Source organism: Dermacentor variabilis, chromosome 3, assembly GCF_050947875.1.
Source record: "Dermacentor variabilis isolate Ectoservices chromosome 3, ASM5094787v1, whole genome shotgun sequence".
Lineage (NCBI taxonomy): Eukaryota > Metazoa > Arthropoda > Arachnida > Ixodida > Ixodidae > Dermacentor > Dermacentor variabilis.
Window position 1 is genome coordinate 99,253,713 of NC_134570.1, and position 20,590 is coordinate 99,274,302.

At 44.4% G+C, this 20,590-nt stretch overlaps 1 protein-coding gene across 2 annotated transcripts in view; it reads left to right on the forward strand.

The window, feature by feature from the left end:
• Window positions 1-20,590, forward strand: part of LOC142576097 (ribosomal protein S6 kinase-like 1) — a 34,119-nt gene that overhangs the window by 4,336 nt on the left and 9,193 nt on the right. For both annotated transcript variants that reach the window (XM_075686041.1, XM_075686040.1), the window contains exons 5-14: window positions 202-305; window positions 2,095-2,335; window positions 2,972-3,155; window positions 6,418-6,648; window positions 11,165-11,469; window positions 14,436-14,709; window positions 15,912-16,655; window positions 16,974-17,063; window positions 17,946-18,028; window positions 19,729-19,824. In XM_075686041.1, the coding sequence (XP_075542156.1) occupies window positions 202-305; window positions 2,095-2,335; window positions 2,972-3,155; window positions 6,418-6,648; window positions 11,165-11,469; window positions 14,436-14,709; window positions 15,912-16,655; window positions 16,974-17,063; window positions 17,946-18,028; window positions 19,729-19,824 (2,352 nt within the window). The remainder of the gene's footprint in view (window positions 1-201; window positions 306-2,094; window positions 2,336-2,971; window positions 3,156-6,417; window positions 6,649-11,164; window positions 11,470-14,435; window positions 14,710-15,911; window positions 16,656-16,973; window positions 17,064-17,945; window positions 18,029-19,728; window positions 19,825-20,590) is intronic.

Sequence of the window (20,590 nt, forward strand, 5' to 3'; positions counted from 1 at the left end):
TTCTTCTTTTTCACTGAATTTACATGCGATGATGCATCCAAGAAGGTTTTGTGTTTGACTATAAAATAGGGCTGTGCCTTCACTGTGGATTTGCTATGATCTGTTCGTATTGTTGTGCATGACTTGTTTGTGGTTTGTGAAAGCTATGAGTGCTTCATTTAAGTGTGATGTTGATGTCACGCTCGGGTTCCCTTCTAACAGAACAGCCAAGAATGCCACGATGATGTTGAAGGGGAGATGTCGGGCCTGAGGCCACCCTTGCTGGCACCGCCGTCCAAACCTAGTGACTCCTCGTCCAATCAGTGGTAAGCAACAATGGCAATGGAAGAACTGGCAATTATTTGGCATTTTTTCAGCTGTTACAAGAGGTGTTTCGTGGTACTGCATATATAGAACCGCGTTTTCATTTGCCACTGAAAATAGAAATGTGCACTCATTGTGATGCCTGTCGTGTCTGCCTCATCCCCCTCACACGCTCAAATTTATGGCTCCAGTAATACAAACTTTGTGGATGCCCCCCACAGGCTCACCCACATAAGAGGGGGTGTTCTGTTCATTGTGGCTGACTTACATTTTATGACTCCAAGTTTTGGCAAACAATAAAAAAGCAAGATTTGTGGGTACCTTTTTCTGTAGTTTGTTTGTTATGATGTGTATAATCAAGGATATGCAAAGCTGTAGCCATCATAGTGTGCAGTGCATTCACGAACTGTATGGAGTTGCACTGGTTGGTGCAGGAACAGGTTTAAAAATAGAGCAGCACAAATACAGGATTCTACAAAAAAATGGAACCTTCCTTGAAACACTTCTCCTATGCCACACTAGCATTTGCCAGAGTACCAATGTTCTGGTGCTGCTCTCTTGAAATTTTTACTTTATTGGCGCAAAATTACTTGTTACTCACAGTGCAAACTGTAATGGTCTTTGTTGTCATTTATAATTGTTTCTTCTTTCTGTGCTTTTGCCATTGCATGCTTATTAGGAATATAAGCGAGTGCATATAGTATCATTCAGAATCTAAATGATTTATAAGACATAAGCGTGTGACTGTAACTGAGTCAGGTAAGCAAGTGCTAATAAACACCTTTGTCTCATTTATTTGTTTTTTATATAAGTGTTTGGTACACTCAAATATACTTATAAAAAAGGGCAACTCGTCCTATTATGATCCTTATACTGATTTAATATAAATTGTTCATTAGAGGGCCAGATAAAGTCCTTTCCAGATGGCCTCTTAGAACAAATGTGAACACATCTACTGTAACCTTGTTGTCACAAATTTATGTTGAAACATGTCAAACTTGTTGCGTGCATATATAAAAGCAATGTCTGTCGACCTACGGCTAATGCAGTTCCAGTGAGAACTACTCAACATTAGTACAACCCTTGTCTTCAACTGAATATTCACTTTGCCTATGAAGTACTTTTGTCAAAGGTGTGTTCTTCGATAGAGTGAAGGGAGTGCGAGAATCGAAGTCTCAATTGCAACAAGTGACATCCGATCGAAGTGACAAAAACACCCACATTTTTTTTAATACATTATTCTACACAACACACATATTGGAGGGCAATGCCTCTTGCTCAATGAAGTAGTCAGTACACAATCGCAATAACCTTGCCAAAATTGCTCAGTGATTGCTGTGATCCAGGGTTGCTTGCTTAACACATCCAACCACAGCGCCTTTGAGTCAGTGCTGAAAGCTGTAGATAACAAAGCCGCAGTTTTGGAATTACTGGCGAGTGTTAAGGAACGCAGTGACCGCTTCAGTCAAAGGGCAGCACTGCTGACCACTCCAAGAAATTGAAGCGGTGAGTGTCGTTGCTCTTTTTCCCATGTACATACAAGCATCTGTTCATGTACCCTGCTAACAGATGGCACCTATACTGTATTCTTGGCATGGCACCTTATGCCGCATGAAACCAGAAACTGTGAATGTTTGTCCATCTCATTAGTGCAATGTCTTAAGTGCTTGCACACCATCTTTCACATGCAGTTCCTTCAGTCTGGCCTTTGAATGTGTGCTTGAGAACATAGAGACTAAATCTGCTAATTGCACTGTGATGTCAGACATAGTTTACTTCCTCCCGTCCTAGCGTCAACAATGCAGCTGATCTTGCCGGAGGCGACTGTTCCTCTGAAGTATCTTGGGGACCATCTTCGACCGCTGATGCCGTCAGCTTAGACTCGCGCACAACAACGGAGGAAGAGGCTGACCAGTCCGCTCGTTCGATGGCCGCAGAAGGAGAGGAAGAGGACCGGCACCTAACTCCACACCAGACATCGCCCACAGGATTTCTCCGTCCTGACATAGCTGAATTTGACCCCATCCTACAGGTACAGTACTAAGTGTTCAGTAGCAGGTGCACAAACCTTAGTTTTATTTTGCTGTGGAAACCTTTTAAAGTGACGTTTTCTTTGGCTCTTCTCTGCACTTTGGTTGGACAATGGTCCGGCTGAATAAAATGGGTCAATACTGCATGCAATGTGGTCATAGGTGGTGACTTGGTAGGCCGATCCTAATGCCAGTCTACAATGCATTTCTCCACAAGGGTTTCAATCTAGCTTGTAATGTGGGCCAACCTTGGAAGCAGTGCAGTGTAATAGCAGCCACATGCCTTACAGCATTAAGCAATGCAGCTAACCAAGCAGTGTCTCCAGCAGCACTAGCGGAAAAGCTACTGCTTGACTTTGGCAATCATTCTTTGATGGTTTATGCTCAATATTTTTTTTGGTTGGCTGGTTGGTGAGTGTAAAGGCTGTGCTTGCAAGCAGAATTATCACTGAAGCTGGCTGACACAACTTAACCATAGAAAATGCGTGGTTATTGCTACTTTAGACAGGATGCAGAATCAACAGATGCGGACGCAAGTGCACAGAAGTATAACAAATGACTACTACCTAAAGTGCACATTATAATTTACGTTGAAGACTGTTGTAACATGTGTACCTGTGCTTCTCATGCCATTACAGAAGGATGACAGCGATGACTTGGCTTCGTTGAGCAATGCATGGATCCTCTCAGCCGCTGATGCCTGTGCTTGCCTTGGAGATGAATCTACGCCGGCGCCTAGTGGTCCTGCGTTTGTTTTTCCTGGTCCAGTCAAGGAAACGGTTGAGGAAGAGGCTGATGACTGGACAGAGTTGGAACTTAAAGGTATCAAGCATGACAAGTGGAGCTTTTGTTCAAGTAAATGGCTTTAGGAATGTACAGAACAATATGAGGAGGAAATTGCAATTTGGTTTTCAAAGGGGTGCACTGTTCTGCTGAGAAGAGGGAGAGCCAACCAAGTTGGCTGAAGCAGGTTTTTTAGAGAAATAATTTCTTTCTTAAAGGAAGGCTTGTGCGTACATTAATTTAATTTCCTGTGTCGTAGTGACCGACGCAGTGTTCCCTTTGTTTTATAACGCAAGCTGGGCGTTGCTTGTTACTGGTATGTTAGTGTTCTATCATGCCCTATTTTCAGACTGCTTTTCTTTGACAACATGCTTCCTCAACCGCTACATTGTCCTGTCACATCAATGAAAGCTTGCTTTATGCAATCACCAATGGCAGGAAATAAAAATAATGAGAACCAAACATTGCCGTTTCAAGATCCACAGATGTCCCTTATTCAAGGCCTCCCTTAAGCACAGGCTTGTACACATTACAGAAATAAAGTAACCTATTACAGTTTGATGTTTGAAGATGTAATGGATAACAGTTACCAATTACCACCCCACAAAAGTGATTGAGCAATTGCTAAAAAGTAATTGATTACTTTAACATTACTTTTCAGGCTACTTTTATTAACACTGTACAAATACAGTAAGTAGAACAAACTGCCATTGCTCTTTCAATGTATCTTCTCCAGCCCTTCAACGTCGTTTACCTTCACTAAGAATTGCTTTTCAAAAGTTCCTTCCGCAATCCTCTCTCAGTTTCGTGGGGAGACATCTGGCAGCGACACTGCAAACTAGCTCGATATGCACTGGAGAGAAGGGCTGTGTTTTAGCATACAAACACTTGCTTACAAGATTGTGCATGGTAACTCAAGGCCGTGGTGCTCAGGTCTTTATGCTCTATTCAGCGCAGCACTTCATTGTTGCTTGGCTTAGTGAAAGGCGCTCCCAATAAGGCAAGTGGAAAACTGAAAAATTGTCTATAGGCGATTCCCTGGCACCAACGTCCGAAGGAGCCATTGCGATCGAGCCATAGAAGGGCCATTGACATTTGTTGGCCGACATCCGGCAGACCACCACCTGGCACGTTTCACTCGTTAGCCATTTAGACTTAAGCAACTAATTGTAGTGGATGCCAGCAAATGTTCATGTTTCCTGGAAAGGTGGCCCAATGTGTAATGTAAATAAATATACAGCTCTATATTATTAAGCCCTATTAATACTGTTTGTGCGTTACAATCACAAAAATAGGCGTATACGAGTCATGTATAGTATACATATTAAATAGATAGAAACATCAGTATTTAACAGCCAAAAACTTTTGTCTGTATCAGAGAAGTCATAGATGCACTAAGTGAAGAAGAATTGAGCAGCAGCTCTTAGCAACTATGAAGGCCACCTAAATGTGCTTCCAAGAGAGAAAGAGAAAAATTTACTGTAAGAGAAAGGCTGAGAGGCGGGATTTCCAAGAGAGGTGTGCAAATCTGCAAGCCTGCCATGTTCAGGTCATCGAGGAGTAGCTGCAGTGTGCTGATTGTAGAAAGGAGGCAGCGCACATACATGTTATCATCCCTTTGGACACTCTAGTTCCTGCCAAATTTAAGTTCTCAAAGCTGTGTTGGCTGTTATAAATTGTTTCTTGAAAAATGTAACTACCTACTGCGGTGGCTTAGTGGTGTTGCGCTGCTAAGCACGAGGTCATGGGATCAAATCCCACTTGTGGTAGCCGCATGTTGATGAGGGTGAAATGCAAAACCGGCCACGTCCCATGCATTGGGGGCAAGTTTAAAGATTCAGAATTAATCTGGAGTCCCTCACTATGGCGTGACTCATAATGAAATTGTGGTTTTGGCACATAAGACCAAAGAATTCAGGTTCAGAAATGCAACTGGTTACATGCAATTAATTACTAAAGAAAGTAATTGAACTACATTGACTGTTGCTGAGTAAACAAGTACAGTTAAACCTCAACATAACGAAGGAGGTAAAATCGGCACTTTGCTGCGTTATATCAAAATTTCATTGTACTGAAATTCAACCTTTTATGCAAATAAGTACAGTCGCCTATCGATTTTAGTTCCGCAGAAAGGGGCCGCGATATTTTTCGCATTATTGGGCACTCGAAAAGAAAAAGCAAATTTGAATGAGAAAACAATTCATTTTGGTGAATTTGGGAGTCGGTTATGATACGGTTTCATGCCATGTCAATGATATCTCCACGTCGGCGGTACAAAAGCCAGCCATGATTTTGCCTGCACCGGCAGCGGGGAGCGAACGCTTGGTCTACCTGTCACTCCAACGGGTCACCAAAACTCGAGATTACACAACCTTCAATACTAAACGCGCCAGAGGACAGCTTACATGGTGCCACGCTGTCTCGTCTCGGCACTCCCTCTCCTTGCACACGTGGCAGCTCACCTCTAAAGCAGGATGCACTGCAGTGTATGCACTCAGCTGCGCTTACAGCCATGCGCCTGCACCCCTAGACACGCGCCCAACTTACCCCCCCCCCCACCTCGCGCGCGCTTGATCGCGTTACCGCGAGCTCGCTCCCCTCCCCCTCTTTCCCTTTGCTCGCACCATCTTTCTTCTCTCACCCTCGCACACCTTCACTTGCACATAAAGCACACATTGCACGTGGTGTGATAGGATCTTATCGCACTTGGACTTTATAAGGAACATGATGCGGCTCCACTTCCGCGATCGCTCTTGTCGCAGCTCCGCGTGCGATTTGAGAGATGCGTTTCCAAGCAGCCACCTGTAATTCAATAATTTTACCATCTGTGTCTGCAAAAGTTTCCATTTATTTTCTTGCTGCTCCTTTGCAGCAGAAGCAAAATTTCGTTATATTGAAATGGCATACAAACACACTTCGTTATATTGAGGCTCTAAATACATGATGTTCTATGGACAGGAGGTTGTGAAAATTTAAATACTTCGTTATGTCAGGAATTTCGTTCTATTGAAGTTTGTTATATTGAGGTTTAACTGTAATCGTTAGATTACAAAATTACCAAATATGTAATTTATTACAAGTAATTAATTACATGTAATTCATTACGTACAAGTCCGCTTAACACAAGTAGTGAAAAATTATTACATGTATTTGAAGCAATGGTAGCGCCACGAACTTGAGTCGCGGTAAAGGTACGTCACTGCATCTAACCTTTGTTCCACGATTCACTGTATACATAAAAAGACATTAACATTATGAATTACCAGCTGTTGCTGGAATGTGATGATGTATGCTAACACAGATGCAGATGATAGCTGCGAAGGCAGAGACATGGGGCGGTCTAGACACGAGTCATCCACGAGCTTCACACCTGGCACACCGGTGTCGCCGCTTGACGCGGAGGGTGTCGGCTACCTGCACGAGGCAACCAGCTATGCTGCTAAAGCGTACGCCTGCGAAGCCCAAGGCGACTTTGTAGGGGCCTTCTCCCTCTACAAGGTGGCCGTCAGCAGCCTGCTTGAAGGAGTGCAAAGTGAGTGCTCTCCTTTGACCAAAAATCAGAAAGTATTGCTTGAGTGGTTCGTGAGACATCTCTCTTCAATGGTGCATTGTCATTGTGAGGCTTGCCCCTCTGCCTTTGTCATTGCAAGCATGCTGGATGATTATTGGAAAAGGCCCAGGATGACATGTGCAGTGCCACTGATGGTTGGTCAGCAGTGTCATGCAACCAATCAGACACTGTGTTTTCTTCATTTCACATCATTTTACTATCCTTTCCATTCTCACTGTATGCTGTCTTTCATTTCTTCTGAACAATAACAGTATGTAGCATGTCCTACTCTGATGCACGTAAGGGCCTCTGAACCACCTCTGACATTGTTTTTGCACACTTCAAACAAACACGTGGATCGTGCACACAATGACGTGACAATCACTTTTGACGATCATCCATAGGGACGGCAAAAATTAAAAATACAATCACATGCTACTCTCCTGGCCTTTCCGGTGCTTCCTTTCGACGTCGTGATTTCAAGAGGGTGCTGTAGGTGATGTCACAAGGGTGACATCATACATGATGCCAAAGAAACCAATAAGAGACACAGACCTAGTCAAGCCAATTTTATGGCTTTTTGTCTGTGCCCCTGTCATCTGTACGTTGTATAGATACAAATAAAGTTCAAGTTCAAATGCAGTTGTTTGTTCAACTTACGAGAACCTGCAACTTCCGGTTCATCTGCGGTGTGCCTCATTGCAGTTGATGCAGTTGCATGAATGCTCTTCCTCGTGTTGCTTGCTCGTCATGCATACTTCTGTTGCGTGTTTTGTTTTGCAATTCGCAGTGCCACATTGCTTGCGTTTCAAGGACACATTTAGGAAAGCCAAAATGCAGCAAAAGAAACAAAATGCAAATCCTTCTCTGCACCATCACAGTGCTTCAGCTTTCGTTTTTGTTGGAGGCGCCGACAATAGGCATCCCACAAACAAAGGAGCCTCCTTCGTCCCTACTTTTGCTCTTTTCTTTTTGTGCGGTGGGTTGTCGTGGCTCTGACAACTTATTGTAAACAAATCAGGCTGTGGTTGCGTATCATTCACAACACAGGGTCCATTGCAGCACAGCTTCACAGGAGCATGGGCGAGCTCTGCAGCAACAGAAGGTAGCCGAAAAGCGTGGAGTCATGCTAAATAGAAGTGGACGGTGCTTTGAATCGAGAGAAAAATATGAGCGTTACGTAGGTAATTTGTAATAATGTAGTGTCCACATGCCAGTTAGAGAAGTACATGGCGAGGGGGAGAGACGGCCTGAGAGATGGGACACGAAGGAGGGGGAGAAACCAGCAGCGACCACATTATCGGCCGTCAGATGGCTGTAACTCTGCTATTATGGCTTCACTTTGAAATGTCTTGCAGCTGCATGTTCATTGTAGTATCATGCACAACTACTACTATGTAACACATTTTTAATCTCGGGTTGGACCAGGGGCCTTTTTTTTAAGGGTGTGTAAGCAACAGAAATAATAAAGTACAGTAAAACCTCATAAAACCGTACCCGCTTACACAGTAGCTTCGTTTTAAAAGTAGTAAAGTCAAATCCATGACTTAGCGGCCATTGAAAACAATGTGTTTTGAATCCACATAAACCATACCAGCTTATTGCGTACGTATCGGTTAACACATAGTGTTCCCACTTTTCATCGTGCAAACACGGCAGTGTGTCGTCTCCATCGGGTCCTCCAGCAGAACAACAAGCCTCAGAGATCCGAACCACGGCCTCCAAGCGCCCTGTGCATTTGCGCGTGAAGCCACTTCAACATCATTTCGGCGCCGTGCCAGAGAGCATCAAGGACTAGCGTCATGCTGAAGCTCAGATAAAAAAAAGACGCTGGGTGCTCACCATAGAAAAGAAATTAGACATCGTTCGTGCCATGTTCATGCTATCGAACGCGACACTAAAAAGTCTCTGCTGGCACACGACAGGGATCTGTTGTTGACTACAGTGTGTGGCATTTGGAATGCGAAGAAGTTGCTTGGCAGCACTGCTGCCACCGCAAAGAGATGTCGTCTACGAGGTTTGACTTTTCACCATTGTTGCCGAAGTGTCGACTAGCGACAGCGATGAGGATGACACAGAAAACAACAGCACCGGTGATTCAGGCCCGACAGTGGCAGAAGCTGCGCCTTACGTCAGCCTCACGAATGCAGTCGTCACAACGAGAACAGCACCCCACTATGGAAATGGCGCCCCGTGACTTCTGCAGCGCTACCGCGCGCGTGCATGGAGAATATGTACCGCCAACGAGGAATCTGCCATGCGAGTGTTTGCCGAAAAGAGGGGACTGGCTGCAAAGCTGGCTCTCAGCTTCAGTAAGTTTGAGGCCGCTGTCATCACTGCTAGGCCGCCGCGGCATCAAACGAAAATAACACTTTTGTCGCTTGAAGTGAATAAGTACTGCATGTTTTTTCCCCCTTTCATCACAATCTCTCCGAGTTCCATTTTTGACAGGTAAGTGGGCAATCTCATGCTATTTCGGTTAAGCAGTACTACTGTTTAGTGCGTACTTTTTCCGAGCTCCGGTCAACTACGGTTTAACGAGGCTTCACTGTATTAATTATATCTACTGAACATTGCAAAAGTAAGGGAGCCATGTGCAAACGACTCATTTGCACTCAAATATCATGCAGAGGTGATTGTTTGCAGTGTGTTTCATTTAAAACAATGTTTGGATGTAGTAAAGTATGCTTCTATTAATTCGACTCCAGTTAATTTGATTTTTCTGTTAGTTCAATCCCAAATGAAGGTCCCAGCCGGCATCCTTGCATTTCTATGGGTCCAAACTTTAGTTATTTTGATGCTAAAATTGGCTTTCGCCATAAAATTTGAACTCGGCCAGTCAGCACGCTCATGTCTGACCCTTATAGTTACCCTAATAGTGACCCTTTAGTGGTAGTGTCCGTTGCGGTGGAGTTTAGGGGACATTGAATGCGTTGAACACATGTCACACCTGTCAAAAACACCTATGTTCAGCCAGCCCAGGAAGATGTTCAAATAATAACCATAGCTCACAATGTCTGATTACAGTATTCACCCGATTTTAATATGCACTTTTTTTTTTTCAAAAGAATTGGGCCAAATATTGCCTGTGCGGTGCAGTCGGATACAAAACTGAAGCTGCCTTTGTGGCGTTCATATAATGTGCTGCGGCGAAGCTGACTCTAGGAATCCGGCTGCCATTGTGCAACATAGTATATATTCAAACGAAGCTTGCATTGGCTCAAAAAACCCAAGCCGCGCGAAAGTAAAAATTGCCTGTCCGGCTGCAGATTCGAACCACAGACCTCCAGGTTACGAGACCACCAAACTAACCAATTCAGGCACTGTCAGTTCATCATATGCAACCTTTAAAGCGGGTTTTATATGAATGAAGAAGTAGACGCAGCGCAAAGCGTGAGCCAGTCACAGGCGTTCCTTCCCTCCCGAGGAGCGAAAGAGTGCGATCGCGTGTTCGTTCGCCTTGCACCTGCTATTTCCCACCAGTTTAAGCCCAGCAGTCAGATGGGGAGGCTGCGTTTGGTTCATTCTGTCGAAGAGCAGGCTGCATTGAAGGAATGGAGCGGGGGCGGGCCGCGCATCGTACATTTGGCTGAAGAACAGGCGGTGTTTCATGAACGCTGCTGGGAACTCGCTCGAGAAGAGGCTCGTCGTTGACGTGCCAACCTCGCCGTAAGGGAGCACTAAGCCAAGGTGTTATGACAGCGAAAGGTCGCATATCCCAAGCTTCGCTTGCACCCCTCTTCACTGTAGTGGAAGGGCGATCAATATTTTTTCTTGCTAAAAAATCGAGTGCGCATTCAATTTTTGCTTTCTTTAGGAGTGTTAATGTAATTTCCAGCTGAGTTTTTTACATTAGACACACAGAAAGTGGGTGCAAAACGTGCTATTAATATCGACCGTCTGAATTATCGTTTCTGTTTACTAACACCCGGAGTATTGTAAACAAATGTGATCATTTATCATCCATCATTGACTCACGCACTGCCAATGTGGTGGTGCATGCATTTGATTCATGGGGTGTGTTAGACTCTGGCAAATAGCGCCAAATGAATTGGCGGTGCATTTTGACATTTTTATGCATCGTGTTTGATTTGACCTATCGGATAGTTCAATCAATTTTGTCTATCTCGTAAGGGTCAAATTAGCTGAAGTCGTCTGTACCTGCTGTTTTCATTTGGCATAAATCACAATTACATGTTCTCCGTGAAAGAAACAGTAGCGCCTTCTGGAGCAGATGGCACCATCATCCTGTGGCCAAGAAAATCTACACTTCTCGTTGGTGTTTGCAGCAGACTACTCATGCTCGCGATTTATATTTGCATGACACACTCGAGTATGATGCTGCAAAGCCAGAGATGGCACAACCAAAGATGGCTTTAAACAGCAGGCGTTATGAAGTTCCACCTTACTGCATAATTTAAGCGCGAACAAACCTGAAAATTGTATACCCTGTTCTCTTACTTCAGCAACATAATGTGCTGTGTATCTCTTTGTGCAGAGGACAGCAGTGCCTCGCGGAGGGATGCAGTTCGACGGAAGACTGCTCAGTACCTGGCACGTGCAGAGCAAATATACGAGCATCGACTGGCGAGGCGCATGGAAGGTGAACGGCGGTGGTCCCTAAGTCAGGGTCCTGAGGTTCTAGAGTCCTGCGCACCAACTTCTGGAAGCACTTCAGCACCTACATGGGGCCCTGGCTTAAGGGGGCCAGTTCAGGACCTGAAACATTACAAGGTCATCGGTGTTGTTGGCACTGTGCTTCTCGTCTTGGATATGCGGCGGAGTCAGACTGTTGTCATCAAGGTGGGCTTGGTCAGCAAATCAGCATGTGTTTTGATTTGTGTGTCATCAGAGCAAGCTAGGCTTAGCTTATATGTGGGCACCAGTGAGTGGTAATGTAGCTTAAGGGCGGCATGAACAATGACAGACAGGAAGATGCGTTTGAACCGCTAAGGGACCATAACTCAGTATGCACACATAGAACCACAGACATTGTAGGGGCCAGACACAGATGTTACGCAATATTACCATACAAGACATGCTATAGTACCAACCTTCAGTTTAATGTTTCTTGCATTTCCAGTTTACTGGGCCTGAATGTATTTTCCGAAGCAAGACATTTGCATTTGGTTCCCATTTTTACATATGTATGTGTGATTTCGTGTGTGTACTAAGCAGCACACTTGCCAAGTCTTCTAAATTAAGCGGAAAATGCTGCTCAGTGTAGCTGAATTGAATTGACATGCTATTATGGAGTCAAAATGTGACACATTTCACTCATTAACACATTTTTCAGCCAAACACATAAGAGTTTTGTAGTATCGCCTGCTTCAAACTCTGAATCGGTTGCAGCCCTCACGGAATGCATTAATGTAAATAAGGTGCTTAATGCATCGCCTCCAAGATCTGTGGTACCATGTAAAACCTGTGCTGGCAAAGAGCAAGATGATCTCAAACCATGCCTAATACAGTAGACTTCTATTAACTTGACTCCGGCTAATCCAATTTTTCGTTTAATTCAACTCCAGCCGAAGGTGCTGGCCAGTGTTTCTACATTTCTGTTGGCCAAATGTTCATTATTTCTGCTGTAAAATTGGAGCCCACCAGGTAATTTGAACGTGGAGTGGTCAGCATGTATGTGCCTGTTCCAAATGGGGACCCCTATGGCTGCGGTGTCTGTCTCTGCACTGCTAAGGGACAGTGAATGCATCAGAGACACATTATCATTCATAAAAAAAAAAAAGGAAAAAAAAAAAGACAATTTTTGGCCTGCCTTCTGCAGGTGTTGAAGTAGAAATGGCAGCTGACAAGAATGAGTGCCGTACTTAGCTGATTGTCAGATTGGCCTTTCTTCCAAGAAAATTGGTCTGAAAATTGAATGATATTCAACTTAATCAGCCGGGTGGCAGAGCCAGGACAGCATTCTGCCTTTTGCTGTTGGCACGAGCATTGTGTGCAAATGCACTACGAGCACACTAGCTTTCCTGCTGAGCTGCTGTGTTTATGCACTGGTCTGAACGGAACAGGCAGTAAACGTCGAGTTAGCATTATCTGATATTTCTCTGGGCACTGACTAACACCGACAGTTTTGCATCAGTTTCATCTTTATTTTATTTATTTAATTATTTATTTATTTATTTATATTATTTTATTTTATTTTACAATACTGCAGGCCCTCGTTGGGCCCATGCAGGAGTGGTTACAGCATGGAATACAGCACAAAAAAAAAAAGAATAAAGGGTAACTAGTGTATCCAAAACAAAGAGGATTATCACACACAAAAATGAACATACTCAATAAATATATACACTCTGTTTAAATGAGCCGTCCGGGAAGCAGGAGAAACAGCGTTTACCATAAGAATGCATCTACAGAGGCTGCATATGAAATACAGGTAATATTACCATTCGAATTCCAGCTTCTCGATACTGTCAATAAATGCGTTGGCAGATGGGCAATTTACGGCTCTAGAGGGTAGTATGTTCCAATGGGAAATGGCGTGTGGGAATAAAGAGTACTTGTGAGTGTTATTATGGCTGAGATGGTGTTGTATTGATTTATTATGGTTGGTTCGGGCAGAAAGTCTGAATGGCGCTTGAATGTATGTTGCTTGTGGTACTCGATAGGAGCCGTGATAAAGTAACTATAGAAATTTTAATCTGGAAATCATTCTACACTGGGGGGGGACCCAGTGATTGAACGTTAGCCTTGACGCGCAGGTTCGTAATGCTCATTTGACATGAATATTGTGAATATATAAATCTCAATGCTAATTTCTGTATGCGTTCTAGCTTCTCGGTTAAATACTTCTGGTGCAGGGCCCAAATAATGTCAGCATACTCTAAAGCGGGTCTAATGAGGGTTCTGTATGCATTTAATTTAACACTAGGAGTTGTGTTTCTAAGTTTTCTTCTCAAGAAATGTAGTTTACCTAGGGCCTTGTCATATATGTTATTTATATGAGTTTCCCAATTTAATTTCGTTGTAAGAGTGACCCCGAGATATGTCACCTCCTCGTATTTTCTTAGTGGTATATTGTTTATTGTGTATGTAAACTGAAGCGCATTTTTCTTGTGTGTGAAGGAGATACTGGTAGTTTTTGATGCATTCAGTTTCATCCCCTAAATGTTGCACCAATTTTGTATAGTAGCTAACGAGTCATTTAGTTTTACCTGATCCTCTCTGGTATTCACTGTTGTGTACACTACGCAAGGTGCAACACCCGCACTTGTGCACCATCGAGGTGCAACACCCGCAACGCGACTGGCAATGCTCCTGATCGAGCCAGCATTGTGAGACACCTGGTAGCTTCCAGGGTGCTGTTCCTTCTGCCCAGCAGCAGGTGCCTTGCTTGCTGTGCCGTGCCAACATTAGCATCCCTGTATAGTTGGAACACCGTCTGAGGAGATAAGCGCAATGTTAGACCTTGCTTTTGCTGTCAATGCTTTGCTGTTCAGTTTCTGAGCTCCACGAGCCTTAATGAAACTTTGTGAGTTCCTCCGTTGTGAATTGGTGTGTTTATGACTTTATGTCCGCTTTGTGTGTTTGTGATCACTGTCTATATAACATAGTTATCACCTAGCACATGGAGTAGCATGCGCGGCGATTAGCCAGGCTAACATCTAAGGCATGTACATCTCTCTTGCTTTCCTCATTTTTGGTATTGTAGAAGCACAATTTACTAACGCAACTTATATAATTTTTCTCTTTAGCACCTCATCAATTGCAAACAGCATTTCCAGCCGTTCATGCTGTCTCGATGGTCTCAGGTGCTGCACAAGAGTCCCAGCGGCTCCACTTCGGGTCGCCCTAGCGTGGTGCCTCAGGGTGTGCCCCACATGGCCCAGCTGCTGTGCCTCTACGAGACTGACTGCTCATACTTCCTGGTGCTGGAGTATGCCCCGGGTGGCCGTCTCTGGGACTGCTTGGCACCTTATCTCACAAACCGACTGCCCTTGCCTAGCCCTGCTTGTGAAGTGCCCTGTGCGGGATCTCCTTCCTCTCCCTCGAACGGGCCACCAGCATGTCCCTGCTCACCAAGTGGTGAGTGGCCATGCATTCGTCTTTTCGGGCGTTCGATAGTTCGGACTTATTTATGTTCCCCTTGGAGTCTGAATTATCGGCCGTCGACTGTATTAAGTTTGCACTCCAAATCCAAATTTTGGCGTCATTGACACTGTCCTGATGCTGCGACACAGAGCAGGAGAGAGAGAGAGAGAGAGAGAGAGAGAGAGAAAAGGGAAGAAGGAAAGGCAGGGAGGTTAACCAGGCTGAGTCCAGTTCGCTACCCTACACATGGGGAGGGGAATGGGGAGTGAAAGAGAGACAGGTAAAACATGAATCTATACCGCACACTCACATGCACTAAGTTAGGTGTAGGATGTCTGTAGTCGGGCACTCAAGTCCGTTGCCTTCACGTAGTGAAAAAGCGCTTTCTCAGCTAATGAACTGTGAGGCCAGTAGTGGCTGACATCACATAGCAATAAGGCCAGGTGTGATGGTGCTGCTCCTAAAAAATACCCATGAGTGCTGTGTGCATTTCTTCTGGTTGTGCCTGCGTGTGGCAGCAACAGCGATTACAGAAGTGGTGCGAGTCATTGTATAGCGTGACGTAATAATGCATCCACCTCCTGGATGCCGAACTGAAACTGCCTCGTAGAAAGAAGTATTGTAATAAATTATTCAGGCCACTCTGACAGTTGCCAATATGTTTTCTAGAGTTTAGATAGCTTGTACCTCCCTTTAACACACGCGCACGCATGCGCGCACACACACACACACACACACACACACACACACACACACACACACACACACACACACACAGTGAAAGACGGTGATAGCGAAGAGAGTGCGAGGAAGAAAGCAGAGGACGAGGGTATGTTGGAAACATCAGAACAAAAGTGTAGCACTGCGCAAGACGGGCTCTGCGGTGATGGTAGTTACGAGAAGGCACCAGAGTAGGGCGCGTCGTCTGTTTGGAAACAAAGTTCTGCATGGGTGGAGGTCTGTCTGCGGCGACTGCTGTGAATTGTGCCCATCCATCAACCACGCGCTGCCTCTCACGATCTCCTGATCAGCGAGGGAGTCGTGCCACACTTTGCTCCATTTGCAACGTGCTGCATGGGACAGATTGTCCACGCCAGCCAATGTATCGCAAAATTAAAACACACATAGAGCTGCGCTCAAATCTTGTGTAAGGGAATATCGTAACCGTTCCTGAATTTTTTTCCTTTTCTTTCCAGGCCAACCTGTACCCGTGCCTCCTTCAGAATGTGATTTCGCTATTGCTTGCTCAGAATCTCACGCCTCAATTTCTGCTGCATCAGTTGTATCCGCCCTAGATGAGACATCTCTAATCGAAGGAGGCATCACTTCAAGTGAGCAGCCATTGGTCACCACCACCGATGTGTCCCGAATACAAACGGACACCAATGAAAATTCGTTACAGTTGCCATTCGTTGTAAACACCCTGCCATCTCAAAATAGCGCTGAGCTTTCCAAAGTTTCAAATAGCTGTGACACGCTGGGCTTGGAGAAGTCCATAAAGTCAATTAACATTCTGGCCATTGACAAACCGAACAAAAAGCTAGCCCCGCAGTTGTGTTGTAACAAAAACAGAAGTCAGGTAGTGGGCCGGTCCCTGGAGGACATTGTCGGTCGGAACAATGCCCTCAACGTTCCAGCCTCCAAGGCAGAAAGTCACAGTTATTCCGGCGAGCACCTGATGAAACAGGAAACACGGAAAGATGGACCCAAAAGTGTGGGCAGTCCAAGAAAGCCAGTGAAGCGGTCGCTGTCTTCGCAAGCTGCCCAGGCATTTCGTGAGCTTGACAGCCTTTCCAAGCAGCTAGCCAAGCCCAGCCACCTCCCGGAAGCCTGCATCCGGCTTTGGGCTGCAGAAACTGTGATGGCGCTCGGTCACCTTCATCGTTTGGGTGTCATCCGGCAGGACCTCTGTCCACATGACATCCTTTTGGGAGAAGGCGGTGAGTTATTGTCAACAAAACATGTTGACAACTGTTAGTAACCTTGACAGCCGTAATATTTTTGCACATGCTCTTTTTTGCTCTGTGCATGAACATAATCCATTGCAGCCATGTTATTGTCGACTAGTTGGGTGTTTTCAGAGGAACAAGTTTGCTGGTGACACGTGCCAAGCACATGTTGCTGCCAGCATGTCAGTTGCTGGCCATTCTGACTAATTCTTCCGATTGAAAACTGAGATAGGTCTGTGAAATAGACTTTGTGTGACTGCTCTTGTTCATGTTGTCTTGGTCACATTATTTCCATCTGCTCCTTGACAGGTCATGTGGTGCTGACGTACTGCTGCTACTTCAACTGTGTTGACCGGTCACCTAGTCAGTTTGCACGGGAGAATCAGTATTGTGCTCCAGGTAAGTTAAACATTTTTCGGTATTGCACAGGAGGATTGTGTTTTGTTGTAGGCTACGGGCAGGTTCAGTATGTACGTTAACACTTAAGTCTCTCTCGGAAATTTATAATTGTGTGAAAAGTGAGCTACCGATTTGTAATCTCTACAAGCACTTGTACTGCTACTGCAGAGTGCAGGGATAGTTTTTATGGTTTATTACCAACAGTCTCACATTCTTTCCCTTCCTAGCTGTGGTTGCCTAGCAACCAGCATTGGAAATTGGTTTGGCTCTTTCAACTTGTAAAGGTTGTACATGTGGTTTTTGTTTTGCAAGTCACTGTAGTTGCACACACACACACATGCGCATGCACGCACACACACACACACACACACACACACACACACACACACACACACACACACACACACACACACACACACACACACACACACACACACACACACACACACACACACACACACACACACACAACACACACCAGTGAAAAATAGCGTTATTATAAGCCTGAATGAAAACATGGGTTCCTTTCACTTTGTGTAAGTTTAAATTAATGGGTATCTTCATAATGGCCAGGATAATGTAATGATCCTATTTCGATTCTTTGCATCCTTGATCACTCATACAGGCCGCATTCCACTTACCAGTTGTTTGCCTGGTGATACCAGTCAGCTGCTGTTATCACCAGGGTCGGTCAGTTATGAGCGGTGAGCTTTCGTGAGTGATGGGTTAAAAATAAACAAACAGAAAAGAGCAAAGGGAATCCTTGCATTGTATCGGCTTACATGTTTGTTGCCCTGATTTTTCATTGTTCTCTGTGCCAGTACCGAGCAACCTTTATTTCATTACTATATCGCTTGTGTTTTCTATTTCAAAATGTTACAGAGATCGACAACTTGGGTCCTGTGACACCAGCATGTGACTGGTGGAGTCTTGGAGCACTGTTGTACGAGCTCTTTGTCGAGGCTGTGAGTTTACATTTCTTTCCTTTGGGCATTTTGTCACAAAGAAGATCCTTTTGGCTAAAGCTTCTCTAAGCGGAGCTGTCATAATATGGGTTCATTAATTTGTAAACTTCCATGACCTAATTTTAGTGTTGGTGCCATTGACCATTTGTAGCATACAGTAGCAGTGTCATGTGTAATATGTTTGTGCGCATTGATGAAGTTGAGAGTCTGATGAAATTTCATCTGGCCTGGAAGAATTGTGGAGAAAACAGTACTGACACAGGCCAAACTGAAAAAATTCTTAAATACTTGGCATTTCAGCCTCAACACAGGGGAGCCTTGTTCACAGCGTAGGGGGTAAATGGGATGGGCACGAAATGATGTGCAGTTGAGCACATCACTTAGTGTGCAAGCATGAATTGGGTTAAGATTTCTTCCACTCCTATTCAAAGTTCATGTGGCCGCCTGGATATGCAAGGACTCAAGACTTGCCGATTCAAGCTGCTTTTTCTTCATCTTGGTGCCAGTTCTAGTTGCTTAATTCATCTATTGATGCTGTGAGCCCCATTGCAGCTACGTATTACTGGAGTGGAAATGATTAAAAAAGGATACTTTGTAAACCAGTACATCTTGTACCAAATGTGGACTTACAGATTTGTGAAAGCATGGCCTTTGTTCTGGAACGTGTAGCCAATGGAACATTCTTTATTTGGCAGGACCTTTGTCATAGCTAAAATTGCTTTTCACCACCTATGCCACATTTTAGTTTATTTTGCTTGATCTGGCTTCCTAGCTGATGGTTGTGCATGCTTACATCATGCTCAATTCTCTAATGATCATAAACATAGGGGTCATGTGTCGAAGTTCTAGCACTGCGGCCATCACTATTGGCACATTTAATATGGCTGGGTGTGAAGTGCTCGTGCCATCCGATACACTGAGCTTAACGCAATGGTAGCTGAATGTGTGCATAAAATAAATTATGCAGGTCTATTGCACATTCATTGTAAGGTTCGTAACAGTGCAACAGAAGACATGGACAAAAGGAAGGTAATAAATGATGACACGGCGCTGATTCTCAATTGATCCCATGAGCACCGTGTCATCGTTTTTTACCTTCCTTTTGTCCATGTCTTGTCCTGCACTCTTACGAACCTTACAATGAATCCTAACCAACTGGCCCAGCTTGCCGTCTTGAACCAATGCACATCTTGGAATCTATGCGGAGCAAATCTATCGTGATGTGGTTAATAGAAAATGCTATAAATTTGCCCATTGCGTTCCTGCGGCTTTGATAAAACTGGCATGAGCATGTGCTCTTGCGCACACATGCTACGCAGTGCAACACACACAGCAGTCACCGCAAAAAGCTAGTTGGTGTTGCATGATAGAATTATATGTGCGATTGTGGCCTAATTGTTAGAGCATCAGGCTGCTGTGCTGGGGAACCAAGTTTCAATGCCACTATCGGGCATGTAATTCATTCTTCCTTTTATTTATTTATTTATTTATTTATTTATTTATCTATTTATTTTTTATTTATTTTATTTATTTATTTGAAGACAGCAGTAGCACCCAGTGGCCACAGTCAGGAAGGTCCGGGAGGGTTTGCAAGGAAAGCTTTGCTTCAAAAGCAGTTTGCAAGAAGCATGCGCTCAACGATTCCTGTTAATCCATGTGTGTTTGGCACATCAGTTCACTTTCTTTTCTTGTTCCTTCAGCCACTGATCTTATGCCACCCTGGGGGCATTACGCCAAGCACTCGCCTTTACATTCCTGCTCATGTTTCTGCTGAAGGTGCAGACCTGCTGGAAAAGGTAAGGAGCCTAGCTTTCTTCAATTCAACCTTATTCAACATCTGACGAAAACCTAAAGAGGCTTGACATGTTTGAGCCTCTGAAATGTGCTGAAGGCAAGCTCGAAATTGGTGTTTTTGGTTGGAGATAATGCGTCTTTGATGCATTCACTGTGTCTTAGTGCTGCCTCTACAGATGCTGCAGCCACTGGGGGGGTCATCATTGGGGTCACTGTGTGGGTGAGGCCAGCCAAGTTTGAATTATCCACTGAGGACCAACTAGAGGATCGAAATAACAAAAGTCTTAAGCTCACCACCGTGTCTTTCAAAAATAAGTGTATCACATCAGCATAATAATTGGGTGGAGCTGCAAGGTAACGCGACCAATGATGAAATGACATTTATTGAGCCTTTGTTGCGGTCGTCGCCTTATCAGACTTCGTCTGTCAACTGGATTCCACTTTCCTTTCCTCAGCGCTCTTCCACAAACCTGCTGTAGTAATATTATATTTTAAAGGGATCATAGATACCAGTTAAGTGCGGCAAATAAAACTGCCTAGTTGATAGACAATATTATTATGACAATGTAAGCCAATTATTATTCATGATCGTGTAGCCCAGAGGACCACAATTCTTTTTATCAAAACACTTCTTTGCTTTTCCCTTTAAACTTTATTTGAGGTTTTGCCAGTTTTTGTGCTTATTATGACAGACAAATAAACACAGTGGCTATTGGAAAAATTGGCATTGACGTCACGACGAAGCAGTGCCACTGGCAGGACCAAAAC